The 14838-nt window shown below is 38.7% G+C and overlaps 1 protein-coding gene and 1 long non-coding RNA gene across 9 annotated transcripts in view; one reads left to right on the top strand and one right to left on the bottom strand.

The window, feature by feature from the left end:
- The window catches only part of LOC6578044 (tyrosine-protein phosphatase Lar), a 168536-nt gene that overhangs the window by 83647 nt on the left and 70051 nt on the right, over positions 1-14838 (top strand). For 7 of the 8 annotated variants that reach the window (XM_015165963.3, XM_015165965.3, XM_002003931.4 and 4 more), the window contains 3 exons: positions 6365-6406; positions 7503-7634; positions 7710-7871. In XM_015165963.3, coding sequence (XP_015021449.1) covers positions 6365-6406; positions 7503-7634; positions 7710-7871 — 336 coding nt within the window. The remainder of the gene's footprint in view (positions 1-6364; positions 6407-7502; positions 7635-7709; positions 7872-14838) is intronic. The other variant, XM_015165968.3, reaches the window with a different exon arrangement.
- On the bottom strand, positions 8824-10686 carry LOC116803979. Its single transcript, XR_004364019.2, has 3 exons — positions 10370-10686; positions 10146-10289; positions 8824-10068 (listed from the first exon to the last, which is right to left on the bottom strand). It is a non-coding gene; the product is annotated as an uncharacterized LOC116803979 (long non-coding RNA).

Below are 14838 nucleotides of genomic sequence, written 5' to 3'. Positions count from 1 at the left end.
GCAACATCAGCAGCAAACCCCAAACCCAGCAGCCCCCACTTCAGTCCCTGCCCGAACCCGCTTTCACGATAACCCTTAAATGCTGAAATTTTTGCAGAAACTTCTGCCCGCACTTTGCACTTATTAAAAACTCGTACAGATGAAATAGAAAAACCTTGTTAGCAAGTGGTTGATGAAGGAGGCGACTGGGAAAGCGGATGCGGGAGACGATAGGCGGGGGACGGAAAGCGGCCATAAATTGCCAGGACAGGCATTTGGAGGCCTAACTTGCTCGAACTAGGGTTAGGGCCATAAAAAGGAGCTGCATACTTTACGGCGCTGAGCATATGCTGATTTTATATGCTCTTGGACCCCCCCTCCTGCGGCCGTACCTTAGCCCTAGCCCATGCCTTGTGCCACACGGGGTCAATTTTTATGAGCATTTTGGCATATTGAAAAACAAGGCCAAAAGTTATGGGCATATTTGAACAATGTTTCAAAAGCAGAGGCTGCACTTGGTTGGGGGTTTCGAAATGGGGCTTTTTGTGTATTAGCACTGCCAGTCAGTTCGATTAAGAGTGAAATTTAAGTGGATGAACGTTACCAAATTTAGATATTCACGGAGCTTGGCATAAGGCTGAAATAAACTGAATAAATTCTAGTTGATTCTACAAAGTTTCCTTAGCTTTATAGAAGGAAGATTTAATAAGAAAAGATGTGCTTCTTTTCTGTATATATGTATGTATATAATATATATATAGTAATACAACAATTTAATGAATTCGTTTGAAACATATTATGCTCCATTAGATCTATAATATTATCGTAATAATAATAATAGCAAAATCTATTTAAACTTAAAGTTTCGTTTTCACGATAAATCTTTAATTTGGTTACTAATTAGGTCATAATTTGCCTTCATATCACTCCTTCAATTTTCAGTTATTAAGCTACGTCCATGGTCTGTTAAAACGTTTTACGCATACATTTACAAAAAATCAATTCGATTTTTATATAGATTCAATATATGTATATATTATTTCTTCTTTTTAGCGTTATAGTAAAAATGTTGGTATTAATTTCCATATAAATTGGCCGTTCGCCAGTGTTACTAATCCTATTTCTCTAAATGTTTGTGTGTGTGTGTGTGTATGCATCTATGACTGTACATTTGAAACGTTGAAATCAATTTGCACATATCAACAACGAAATTGTTTGCTCTATGAAGCTCCGACTACATCTCTCTCTCTCTCTCTCTCTCTCTCTCTCTCTCTCTCTCTCTCTCTCTCTCTTACTCTCGCACTCTCTTTCCCATTTAATCCCCAGCGCCAGTCAAACGTGCGAAATGAAAAATCAGCAGTGATGTGGCGCTAAGCTAAAGTTGTTGATGGAGGGGGAATGGTGTGGGCTGCGGGGTTGGGGCTGTGCTGCAGACTTGGCTGTAGTTTAAACTGAAAAACCCGCAATGCGTACACAAACCAATCCAATTCTGCGGGATCTCGCACTGTGTGGTATCTTCTATGACATCTGCAAATTTCATTATGTATGCCTTTAATCTTTGTAACAGGTCCATAGCCTCCACGCCCCATCCCCCGAAGCAAATATAATGAAATTTATTTAAATTTTTAGTCGAAGCCAAGCAACAAGCAAAAATGTTCGCAAAAACCGCAAATAAACCGAAATCCCAGTTTTATGGCTATAATGATACGATTTTTATGACTCGTCACGGAAGATACTCTATCGCCTTCTCTGTCTGCACATCTCGCCCTTCCTTTCCCACTCTTGGCACGCAATCAAATTGTTTAAGCAAACATAAAACTTTACAAATGCGCGCTGCGAAGGCGTCGCTGCAAAAAAGAAGAAGATATATATATATATATATATATATATATATGTAAGCGAAGAAAAAATCGCTGTAAATTTGCTTTGCCATCTTGAGCATTGATTTAGTGGGTGGAGAGAGAAGTAAGTGGGAGGAGTGAGCGAGCAAAGCTCGGCTGCGGATGCTGTAGCTCATTACAGCCACAAACCAATATGCTTATTGCTGCTCGGGCTATAAAAACTGTTAACGTAAGCGTAAAATGCTTTCAAGTGCTTCGCAAATCCAGCAACGCTTCGCGGTCTAAGAGAATGGGGCGACGACACACATAAAGGGAACGAGAGGGAGAGCAAGAGACAGCGTGTGAGAGTGAGAGAGACGGCGCGAGAACACTCCATTGGGCGTTTTATAATGAGCAATAGGAAATTTAGTTGCACTGAAAATTGTTGCTGGAAATGTTAATCAGACGAATTGAAATTTAAATTCAAGTGAACTGTAAGTGGGATATGAAAAATCAAAATACTGACTACTATTCAATAACATGTGATATGATATGCTAATAAAGTAGGAAAACAATACAGAATTCGTCAAATATATGCTCAAATTATAAATATTTAAGTCGCATGTGTTTTGCCTCGCAGATATCCGATATATTCAACTTATTATGGCAATTTTTTTTTTTTTCTTTTTTTTATTTGGTTTATTAAGTGTAGAAACTGTACAATCAGATATAGTACTTTAACAGCACATATATATACATAAAATTAGAGCTAAATCTCACTCAATTTATGAGAACTGAGAAAAAAAAAAGAAAAATAATAATAATAATATTTATTGTATACCCATTGTTTTGGCAAAGCCCTGCCGTTTAAGTCGTCTTAGGGGTCTGGCAGGTGTATAATGGCAATTAAAGTAAAAAAAATGTCAGCTAGAACACATAGTGATAACACGATTAATCAAGCGATACACCATTACCGATTATTTAGCTTCGATGTGCAATATTTATGCCGCATTCAATAATCGATTAATAAATTGTATTTTCCATCACTTAGAAGAGATGTTTTGGCATTGCACTATGGGTCAAAAGCCCGTTTTTTTGGAATTAATTAATAACTTTTGAACTAGTCAAGATAATTAAATTTGTTTTTTTTGCATTTGACTTTCGTTCGCAACACTCGTTTTTGGTGAAAAAATGGGTGTGGTACCGCCTCTCTTTCATATTATTAGCTGTCATAACTTTTTTGCTTTTTAAGATATTTACACCAAATTCACATATTAGATGTGTTTTCATGTTTTAAAGATCCTGTAAAAAAATTATCAAAATCGGTTAACTATATCATATAGTTTTTGTATGTAGAAGTTGACAAAAAATTTTTTCAAGGAATAAAAGGTTATATTTTATGATTTTAAGCACAAATAACATTAAAATATATCTCTCTTATTGTTAATAATCGTATTCTTCATTATCTGAAGCGAGCATGCCATAAACCTCAAAATTTTAAAAGTCCTGCCTTTCGGAAATGCCTTTTTCCTCTTCTTCGTCTGCGACGAGGTTAGTTGCTGAAAAATGAAATTGCGCAAAAAGTGCGCAAAAGTGCATGTTGAACTTATAGGTGTTAGCTCAGAATTGAATACTCTATAAAATGAGCGTAGTTTCATTGCTACAAACGCAAGTTTTCTCTTATCAAAGACAAACATTTTTTTTTTAATGATGTCAAAGACAACTTTTTGACATACATAAAACTTCACATCACATACAGATTTTGGACAACACAAACACGTAAACATAAAGAACAAGCCCAATTCCGTATTTTCCACCAAAAATTTTAAATTAATTGTCATTATTTTGATTTCAATTGGCGATTGAAATTCATAGAAAGTTCTTTACAAAACAAGTAAGAAAGCTCTAGTCGAGACTGCTCGACTACGAGATCCCCTGAACCCTTGGAGCAATAGATATTTCAATACTTTTTCGCGACTTTCAGCTTACACAAGAAACACGCACACAGGCATACATACACACACACGCATACAGACACACATACACACACACACGCATACATACACAAACGCATACACACACACACATACACACACACTTACACACAAGCAACCACGCATAAACACGCATGGGCTGCAGTGTACGCTTACTATGAGAACTTAATTGTTTAATAACTTTTTTTATGGACGTACGATCTTCATGAAACTTTTAGATTATGATTATAACATGAATATGCATGTAATTGCCAAAGCACAAGTCTCTAGTATTTGAAATATGCTTTTTACAAAAGTGAGGGCGAGGGGGTGAATTTAGAGGTGGGGGGTAAATTTTAACAAAAACCGAAATTGTATAAATTGCATATAGGCATACCTAAAAAATTTTGAGACTCTAGCAATAAAGGTGTAGAAGATATAATTTTATAACTGGTTTTCGATAAGGTTTTTTATCGATAAAAAAAGATCGGGATGAGTTATCGATTTTTAATGATAAACTTGATATGCGCGCTGTAATTACGAACATTTAAAAAAAAATTTGAAGTCTCTAGCTCTTATATCTTCTGAAATCGACGCGTTCATACATACGGACAGACGGACAGACGGACGGACGGACAGACGGACAGACGGACAGACGGACAGACGGACAGACAGACGGACAGGGCCAAATCAACTCAGCTCGTCGCCCTGATCAAGAATATATATACTTTGTGGGGTCTGCCACGCCTCCTTCTGCCTGTTACATACATTTCAACAAAACCATTATACCCTGATTTCCCATTGAAAATGGGTTCAGGGTATAAAAATGATAATGTGCGTGTCATGCATAACAGCTCTGTTTAACAGCAGTTTAGTTAGCAGATCGCGCCTCTGTTAAAATTCTGAGTATGTAACATTTACATATAGGGTATTCTTAATGGATTGGCATTAAAATTTTGTAAATTTTTTCAACTTGAAAATAAGACTTTTTTCCAAAAAATCGGGCTTTTGACCCATAGTGCATTGCCTTCAAGCACGATTCACGCTTTGATTAACTAAAATTGAGTGAATGCACCTTGAACACATTCTCTTTGGCTTTCAAAATTCGATGAAATTTCGCAGGCTTCTGATTTGCTATCGAGTTAATTTGGTGAGCACACTTTGAGCTTTGCAAGTGTCGCATTTGAAATAATTTTGTGAATTTCGTGAAATTTGGGGTAGACATGCGAAATTGGCCAGGCCAGCAGCTGCTCGACTGTGGTTTGCCACACACACACATATATATATATATATATGCACAGTGCACAGTACAGAGTGTGAGACTCTTCTCCTACTTTTTAATTTTCCTGCTTTCTGGTTGGTGTGTGGCGTGTGTGCTTAGTATATGTAGTCGTATTTTCCACATGCAAAACTCTGGCCGGCAACTTGTCGAGGCAAAAGTTTAACACAAAACTTGCCAAATGATACCAAGTATTCGTAACAACACGAACAGCAACAACAACAATAGCAACAGGAGCAACAACAATGCTGGCAGCTGGCTCAATGGCAACGCATTACCAAGCAAATGGTCTGCATGTTTTTGGCTGTGAACGCCTTGTGGCAAACTTTAAATTATTTACAATACTTGTACATTATACAAAGTCCTCAGATTCGTGTCCACGACAACAATGCAGTTTACTCACACACTTTAGCTTTATTTCTCCCTCTCTCGCTTTCTCTCAGTCTGTTATTATTTCTCTATCTCGGCGGCAAATATTATTTCTACATACTTTTATTTATATAAATATTTACTTATCCAACCTGCGGCATTTGCTTTCGCTTGTTGCCGTTTCCCGCCTGGTCGCCAAGCTTATAACAGACTTTCAAAATCTGATCACAGAAAGCCAAAAAAGTTTTAATGCCCCACTCAGAGCCCAGACAAAGAGAGAGAGAGAGAGAGAGAGAGAGACGGCGAGAGTCTTTTGTATATCTGAATCTCTTTAATAAAACTTACATCTTTGAATATTTCAATGAATTTCTTGCAATTATTAATTTATTTATTGAATTTGTATTTCAATATTTTTTATTTATATTTAACTGGAGCTCTGCTTAAGTTGGAGTCATTTAAAAAAATTGGGTTGAGCTCATTGAAAAATAGGAAAATTCTGCGAATTTAGTATGCAATCGGCACAATGAATATGTTTCAATAATTATTGAGAAAGATTGAAGTTTCTTAAATTACTTTGTATGCATTATGCATTATGCATATTAATCTTCATACGTACTTAAACGCTCTGTAAAAAATACTACACATTTATCAAATAAAATATTTCTATGTATACAAACTAAAACTATGTATTTAAGTATCTGTTAGGCATTTTTTGTCTACTTCTAAGTCTAAGTCCTAGGTCTAAAACTATTTAATAACATGAAAAAAAAAATACATTTATGTCAATACATATAATAATGATTATAATAATAATGATGATAATAATAATAATAATAATAATAATAACAATAATAAACACGTTAAATATGAACGAAAAACGATATTCGTCTCGTTTCGTCGCGCTAAATGAATCGTTAATATTAAACTCCACATCAAATTTCCAGATGCAAATTTTTCGGATTTTCCCTATATACAATATCTGACACGTAAGTTTTTGGGTGCTGCAGCCCCGTTCAGCAGTTCAGATAATACAAAAGTGATTCATTTATAAATGTATACTTATGTAAGAGAATTTAACATTTAAGTTAAGTAAAATGCATAAATCGGATTGATATGTTGGGCAAACTGTTTTACAGGACAATTGCAGGGGCTGCGACGATGGGGCAGGGGGAGGAGCTGCACAAACGATGCACATGACAATATTATTGCTGCTTGTTTAACGTTTCGTGATTTTTGCCAGATTTTTAATGCCGCACGCAGAGGCAGAGGCAGAGGCAAGCTGTGCCTGGTTCCTGTTTGTATCTTTTGCTATGTGTGCAGCACGTACGCAGCTATTTCTCTCTCTCTCTCTCTCTCTGTCTCTTGGCTTCTTTCTGTCACAAACAACATGCGTCGTTGTATTGACAGCATATTGTGACAAATATGTAAAAAAGAAAGATTGTGTGCAAAACACACAAACGCAAAAATAAATCGAATTCGCTGCTAAAGCAAAAGGCAAAGGGCTTTAAAAAAAGAGAAAGAGCACGAAAAACAAAAACAAAACAAAGAACAACACAAAAAAAAAAAAAAAAAAACGATATAGCAACAGTTGCTGTTGCGAGGACAACAATTACAGCATATCTGCCCTGATATGGCAAAAAGCTTCGTTTTATTTAAATGCATTTCTTTCACTAGCTGTTCCGTATTGTCAGCCGTATTGCATTTTTATCACGATTGCCGTTTTCCTCGTTAAAGAAATGACTCACATACAAGAATATATAAATGTGTAGGGCCTGGCATCGTTTCTACTTTTCTTTAATGAAATATCTTTCATCGTTTAACTCAGCCATGAGAACTGAGTTCGCTCATCTATCAAAGCAGACGTTAGCCAAGGGAATTATTATTATATTGCAACTAAACTTTTCCTTAATTCCTAATTCCTTATCAATTCCGAATAATAATCATTCGGTATATGGATGAGCTAAAGCAAACGCAGCGCATCGAATAGCAAGCAACTCTTTTGCCCCATTGAGCGAGCTCTTCATTTGAATCTCAAGTAAATCGATACTCAATGCCACCTGCTGTTCTTTTGCACTTTCACAGATCCACCGGAGATCATCAAGAAGCCGCAGAATCAGGGCGTGCGCGTTGGGGGCGTGGCCAGCTTCTACTGCGCGGCACGCGGAGATCCGCCGCCCTCCATAGTGTGGCGCAAAAACGGCAAAAAAGTATCAGGTAAGTGGAGCGGCATTAGCCAACACTTGAGCCAGTCAATCGACTAATTCCGCATTCAACCGCTACTCAACACAGGCACTCAATCCCGTTACACGGTACTGGAGCAACCGGGCGGTGTTTCCATACTGCGCATCGAGCCAGTGCGAGCGGGACGGGACGATGCACCATACGAATGTGTCGCCGAGAACGGAGTGGGCGACGCCGTATCCGCAGATGCAACTTTAACCATATATGAAGGTGAGTGCGAGAAACCATCCGTATATATCCCTAATTGAAGCTGCACGGCGCAAAGTTTCGGCGTAATGTAAGCAAAGTTCATACATTGATTTTGAATTAAAACTGGTTAAAGAACTTTACATGCTCTGGCATGATAGCTACCCGGAATCGTGCAAAGGGGGAGAGCTGGAGGACCTATTCGCAAATCGCCGCCCCTTGCCAACTCCACCCCTGGCAGGCATGCAGGCAGTGAGTGGGCCAACTGCCGCCACCCGCTCCGAACTTGTTTGCCAGCTTGTTTGTGTGGCTTAAATTACTTGCCAAAATTTACTTTTGCTTATTTACAACTGTGCAGAGGATAAAGTTTTTTGGCCTAAGCCTAATCAAGTCTGCACACAGATGGGCGAGAGTGTGAGAGGGGGCAGCTGCTCCTTTACTTACCCCGGCAATTGAACTAATTTGCTTAAACCGAGCGCCCGAAAAGTATTTATAATTTTACACTAAATTATAAACAGCTAAAAGTTTCGTTTTTGTATTGCTCGCTACGCAAATCAATAACCAGAAGGAAGCGGAAGCAGTGGAGAGCGGCGTAGCGGGTCATAACTTTTGGCTCCGACTCTGGTAAATTTTTAATGAGCCTTAAGCAGCCTGCGTCTAATTAAGTGTGCAGTAAAGCCATAAAAATTAATCGCTTAAAATGGAGAGTAACCAAACTGGGAAAGTTAAATTTGTATATACATATATACATAAATATATATGTACTCTAAAGGTAGTATATCGATTGAGTTGTGGATTTATCGCTCAACTAATTTAGCGACCATAAACTTGTATAATTTCCTCCGCACCAGAAATCAGCAAAAAAGAGCTTGAAACTCTACTCAGATTTGATTAAACCTCAACTTGTATTTATTGTGCATCGAGTAAAGTTTATCAAAGTTATCATCAAGTTATAGTTGGAAAGCAAAAGTTATGGAGTAGGCTATAAACAGAGGAAGAGCTATAAATTGGCCATAAATTCATTTGAATGCCCAGAGTTATGTCGAAATATTGATTCAAGCGAGCAATTGCAGGGGACTCTACCAAAGAAAAATATTTGACTTTGTTTTCACAAATCAATTTTTATAATCGAATTTCTTTAATTTTTTAGAAATTGTTTAGGGTCTGATAAAAATATGAAATATTTGATTTTCCAATTTTTGCATTGATCTTCGAACTTAAATGTAAAACGCATAATATGCAAATAATATAATATTCCAAATTTGTTAAAGCTCTCCATAGATTCTAGCAGCACTATAGTTCACTCACCTCAAAATTTTGATCCGCGTATTCAAGAACCAAAATTCATTTTCTATTTGTATGTACGAAATCAGAATACCTACAGCACTTTCATATAAAAGTAAAGCTTAAAAAGGAAGCCGAAATTAATAATAAAGTAATATCACCAGATTTCACGGACTTTTATTTGTATGCTCTTAATATAATCTCTAAAAATACTAGGGTTTTTTTTTTTTAATCAATTTTATTTAAGTCATTTGACTTAAATATTGACCAAATATTTTTATATATTTGGGCGATTGTTTATTATGGCCGTTGCTCGGCTGTTTTTCCGATATGGCAGCCATTTTGTAAACGGAAAATAATTATCAGGCCAGGTAGGTAAAAGGTGGAAATTTATGCACGTGGCGTATGAGTAATGTGCTGTACTTTATGGCGAGACTCTGCAACTTATAATTTACCACTGTCTACGGGTTGTTTGCGACTTGTTGTTTGTTGCTATTGTTGTTTATACCGAGGCGAGAGATGTCGGTAGGGGTGCTCGCTCAGCCCGCAGTAGCACCGCAAAATGTGTGAAAATTGCAGAGGGCCGGTCTAGGTGCAAAAGCATATTTTCGTTGATACACACTCCAGCGCCCACACAAACACTCGCACACGCCGCTCTTTTGCATTTTTAGCTGTTAATTATGCCAGTTGATTATGCTTTGTGCGCCCTGGCGCCAGGTAATTGGTGTGCATTTGATTTGTGGCCGCTTGTAACGCTCCTTGATGGAGCCCCAAATCGTCTCCTCGTAGGGCTTGTGGCTTTAGCTTTTTGCGGTTGGCTTTTAGAGCCGGCCCTACGAAACGAGGGGAAGTAATTAGTGTAGTTTAGCGGGGACTACAAGCCGCGCCTGCCGATGGCGAAAGTTGGGATTAACACGCCGCTCGTTTGTCATGTGACCTAAACAGACAACATTTCAGTTTCTAAATTTTTAGTTCTACAAAATCACACACGAGTATCCATCATAATATACATACATATATCTGTTATTCTAGCATCTTCTTCTGCTTTAAATGTGATGCAATTCGGTACGCTTATTGCTGCGAATATATCATCACAAAGTTTTCTCTTTTTTATGCCTTTTGCTAGGGCCCGCATTTAGCATTGTGTATATCCATCATCTAGGTGTGCATATATAAATATATATATATCTGTGTGTGAGTGTGTGTGTGGAATAATGTATATATCTCGTATAACTCACCTGCAGCTGCACAAGCGCCAGCAGCCTTAACAATTAATTGCTTTATGTTGCCGTTGCAAACGGCTGCGGCATATTGCGATATTTACATCATCTTTATACACTAAAACAAAGGGCATAAGAGCTGTGCGGTGCAGCTCGCCGATGCAGCAGATAAATGGCTAAATGGTTACCTTCTTCTGGTTGACTTATTGTGGGCGAAACAGTTTATCTTTTGGCACTGTCTGCTGAAAGTGAAATATTTATTCAGGACTGCGAGAAGTCAGCATATGTAAGCTACATTTGGAAAGGAAGCTGAACATTAATGTATATAAACTTTATATTATATTTGCAGAAAATCAAATATTCTAAATGTTAACAAATCTTTTTAAATAATTTTTTAATTTGTCAAAAACTAAATTTGGAATTTTTGTGAACATTATATAACATGGAAAAATTTTGGTTATAATAGTAATTAATTGCATCTACAGAATTATTGAATTCAATTAATCGACGAGAATTAACCGATAAGCTGAGTCGATTTAGCTCTGTCCGTCCGTCCGTCTGTCCGTATGCTTGAACGCGTCGATCTCAGAAAATATGAGAGCTAGAAACTTGAAAATTTTTTTGCTAGGTCCGTGTATAGCACGCGCATATCGAGTTTTGCTTAAAATATCGATAACTTGCCCCGTTATTTTGCGTGTTTATGCGTGTATGCACTAACCTCTGGTTAGTGGTGTATGTGTGCATATGCGAATAATTATTGAAATATCAGTTGCTCGAAGGGTTCAGGGGATCTCGTAGTCGGGCAGTCTGGACTAGAGCTTTCTTACTTGTTTAAATATTGCTGTGTAAACAAATTTTTTAAAATGGTCCAAAATTATATGTTATTAGTTTTTGTTAGGTCTAAAATCCAGAAAGCTGTGATACAGCCATTCTGTTTCTCATTTCGCGATTATTTTTTGGAATAATCGATTATGGTTTCAATTAATCGCAGCGTGCCATCACTAGTTATATATAAATTGTATAATAAATTTATTTATATTAATTATACTTAGTTATTTTGTCTATTATGCTTTCATCTACCGTTCTTTAGATAATATTTCTGGTTAGGTTATTTGTACGTCGACTTGCCTGACTCCAAATGTTTTCCTCACTGCACTTTTCTTATTTCGCTTTCGCTCGTTGGGTTAAAGTTTTGGGTGTGATAAATCTCAATGTAAAAATTTGCAAACACACAAACACACGCATACACTCACACACACACATACACACAGTCGGCAGGCAGGCAGGCAGCAACGCGTTAAAATAAACGCGCCAATGCCAATAAAGGCGCACTGACACGCCCACCAACGCCCATTCAACCATGTGTGCAGACAAACTGAGCGAGCACGGGAGAAAGCGAGAAACTGTGTAAGTGTGTGAAAGTGTGTGTGTATGTGTGAAGAGTTTCCAGATCCGGCTACTCGGTGCCAAGCACGTTTGAGCTTCACGTGGAAGCATTTTTAATCAAAATTCCCAACAGGCTAAAGCAGCGCGAGATCAAAAACACTTGCAGCGAGAAGTGTCCGTGTGTGTGTGAACAGGTGTATGTGTGCGTGTGTGCGTATGTGCTGCTGCTCTTATTACAACTCACCACAAAGCCGCCATTGCCACCTTGTGAGCACACACACACACGCACACACAGCTGGAGACGTCGGAGTTGTCGGATAGATTGCAACACCTGCAAATAACGTGACTCCGGCCTCGGCAGCAATATCTCTGGCAGCCGCTGTGGGCGTGGCAGCTGCAGTAAATCCTTTGCCTTGCTATTTTATGCACTACTCGAAAAAATAACAGAAAAAGTAACTAAAACAAATAAGCATATTACATAAATATTGAGCCGAATAGAAAATACCCTATAGACTAGTGAAAAGATAATATTATATGTTTAATCCTTTTTAAATATATCAGCCCAGAGCTCTTTCTTTAACAAGTAATATTTAAGAACATTTTTAGTTTGATTCCAAGATTTCTCCTGTTCTGTATTTGATCTCCTTCAAAAAGTTAGCTAGGCATGCTCTCTTTACCCCATACACTACACACGTACAGGGTATAGAGACAGAACCACCCAACGCACCAGCAACACTCACTGACGACGTTTGGCAATTTTTTGACATTGTTGTTTTTTTTTTTGTTTATTTAAATTTTTATGTTTTTATTTTTTTTTTTTTATGCTCTTTATGCAAATATCGAAATAAAGATTAGTCCGCATATCGTTGCAGCGTTCAAAGGATCTTTCGCATGGTAACGCTTGCCGCAACGCAGCAGATAAATTTCGCTTGTGGGCGTGGCGCCGCCCTCGCACAGCTTGCGGGCGTAAGTCTGTGCGCGTGTGTGTGCGTGCGTGCGTATTTATATGAGAAACGTTTAACTAACTGGCGGCGTTTAGTCGCTGCGATTTAGTGCTAATGTGTAAGCGAGCAGTCGCTTCCACTCTTAGCTCTTACACCTAGCCCCTCCTACGGGCACCGCCTTCTTCGCCCTTTCTCTTGTCTAGCGTGAAATTTACTGTTTACAATTTGTTGGCTGATTGCTTGCGCTTTGCTGAATTTATTGCATGCTATATTTATTTTTTCCCCTCCACCCCAACATTCTCTAGTGCCCCTCTGTCGCCCTTCTTATCCCTCTATCTATAAACGGCGTATTTATTATAACGCCAGCCGTGCTGCATTATTATTTTTGTATTACTGCCATAAAAGCGAAATACAGCTTCGCAATATGTGCGTGAAGTCCGCACACTGCCACCTCTTCTGATTTGCCAGACAACACTTTTGACTTCAAATTTTAATTAAGTACATAAAATAGTAGCAAGACTTTAGGTAAAAAAGCCAGAGAGAAGCGACTAAGGTTGCCTTTGTTGCTGTTGAAATGTTTAAATGTCAATGGGGAAAAGGCAAAGGCGAAATGCTTTGTGGTCAGAAGACGTTAGATAATAAGATAAATGGATTTTAAAGTAGACGAAGACAGGAAATCATTTCGAGTGCTTCCGAACTAATCGAAGCCTCAAAAGAAAATGATGAAAGGCATAAAATACTTCAATAAATAAATAATTTGGCTAAATAATGTATCTAGGTGGTTTTTCTCTTCTTGCTGTTAATATATCCGAGAAGTTTGAGCTACAGCGATCTATGCTGAACTGATCCAGAACCTGTAGAACTACTTTACGATAATTTTATGGGCAACTCCTTATGCCATCTCCAAGAAATCTATTCTATTCAATGAATCACTTGATTTACATTTTCTTATCTTTACTTCAGATTTAATTTTACATTCTGTTGTCTTGCTTAAAAACGTTTTCCTTTTTAACACAATTTGTGAAACTTATCAATTTGATTTCCTTTGAAATCTGGTCTATAAAACCGTCTAGACAGGTCCAAGCTCGACCATTGCTGGCCATAAATTGCATCATTTGTGGCAATCTGCGGCTTGGCCATAAAAGCCAAACAATTTGCTCTTAAATTTGCGTACAAAGGCTGCACCACCAGAGCGCACCACAGCGCTCAACCACGCCCACCAGCAGCAATATGGCAAATAAATTTCATTAATTGCCAGTTAAAATAATAATAATACAATATGAAAGGCAAAGCAGGCTGGCAGGCCGGCTTCGACGTCTTCCCTGAGATTCATTAATCTCACTTTATAGTAATAAGCGGCTTCGGTGGTTACGGTTAGGTTAGGTTTGGGTTTGGTGTGGTTGGGTCTCTCTCTCTCTTTCTCTGTCTCTCGCTGGGTGGGCCTAGGCTCGCAGCCATTAGTTGGGCTTGATTAAAAAGGCCGCCTGGACACGACTGCTGTTTCTTCTCCGCTTTCCCTCTGCCGTCCCCCCTCCTCTCTCTCTCCCTCCATCTCTGTATGCTTGCCCGCTGCACTTGTTGCCAAGTCAAACGGGCAAGTCGCTATGTTAGGAGCCAAGCGAGAAACTTTATCCTTGGCATTCGCTGTGGACCACCCGTTGCGATTCTCGCTTGGTCACAGACAAACATTGACAATACACTGGGCGCGTTTAACTGGCCAACGAGCTGGCCAAATCCTGGGCGCAGGACCGAGCTTCCAGCTCCCATCTCCCAGGACCCGGGCCTGGCAGCCACTTGGCGCCGTTTGCCGTTTGCCGTTTGCGGGCTGCCCAAAAAGTCATATTAATAATGAAAATTGTACAGTAGCGAAAAGTTTAAATGGGAAATATTGCAGTCAAGTCGCTGCAGAGTCCAGCCCTGCAGCAATGCAGTCCTGGCCTTACTGGAAAGAGAGAGAGCGAGAGTTAGCGAGAGCGCAGAGGGGTTAGAGATTCTGTACAATGAAGTGTGTGTGCATGAAAGTTATTGGGCTTAGAGCGCTTTGCTCTCTATATATATAATGTAGAGCCCATGGAGCAGGCCAGGCCAAGCGGGGACAGAAATGCCGTTAAACTTAAAGTAAAGCCCGCAACACGAAGTTAAACAAAGTTATGCTAA

This window comes from Drosophila mojavensis, unplaced genomic scaffold (assembly GCF_018153725.1).
Source record: "Drosophila mojavensis isolate 15081-1352.22 unplaced genomic scaffold, ASM1815372v1 contig_49, whole genome shotgun sequence".
In the NCBI taxonomy this organism is placed as follows: domain Eukaryota; kingdom Metazoa; phylum Arthropoda; class Insecta; order Diptera; family Drosophilidae; genus Drosophila; species Drosophila mojavensis.
The sequence above is the reverse complement of the archived record's forward strand: the minus strand, read 5'-3'. Positions and strand labels throughout refer to the sequence as shown.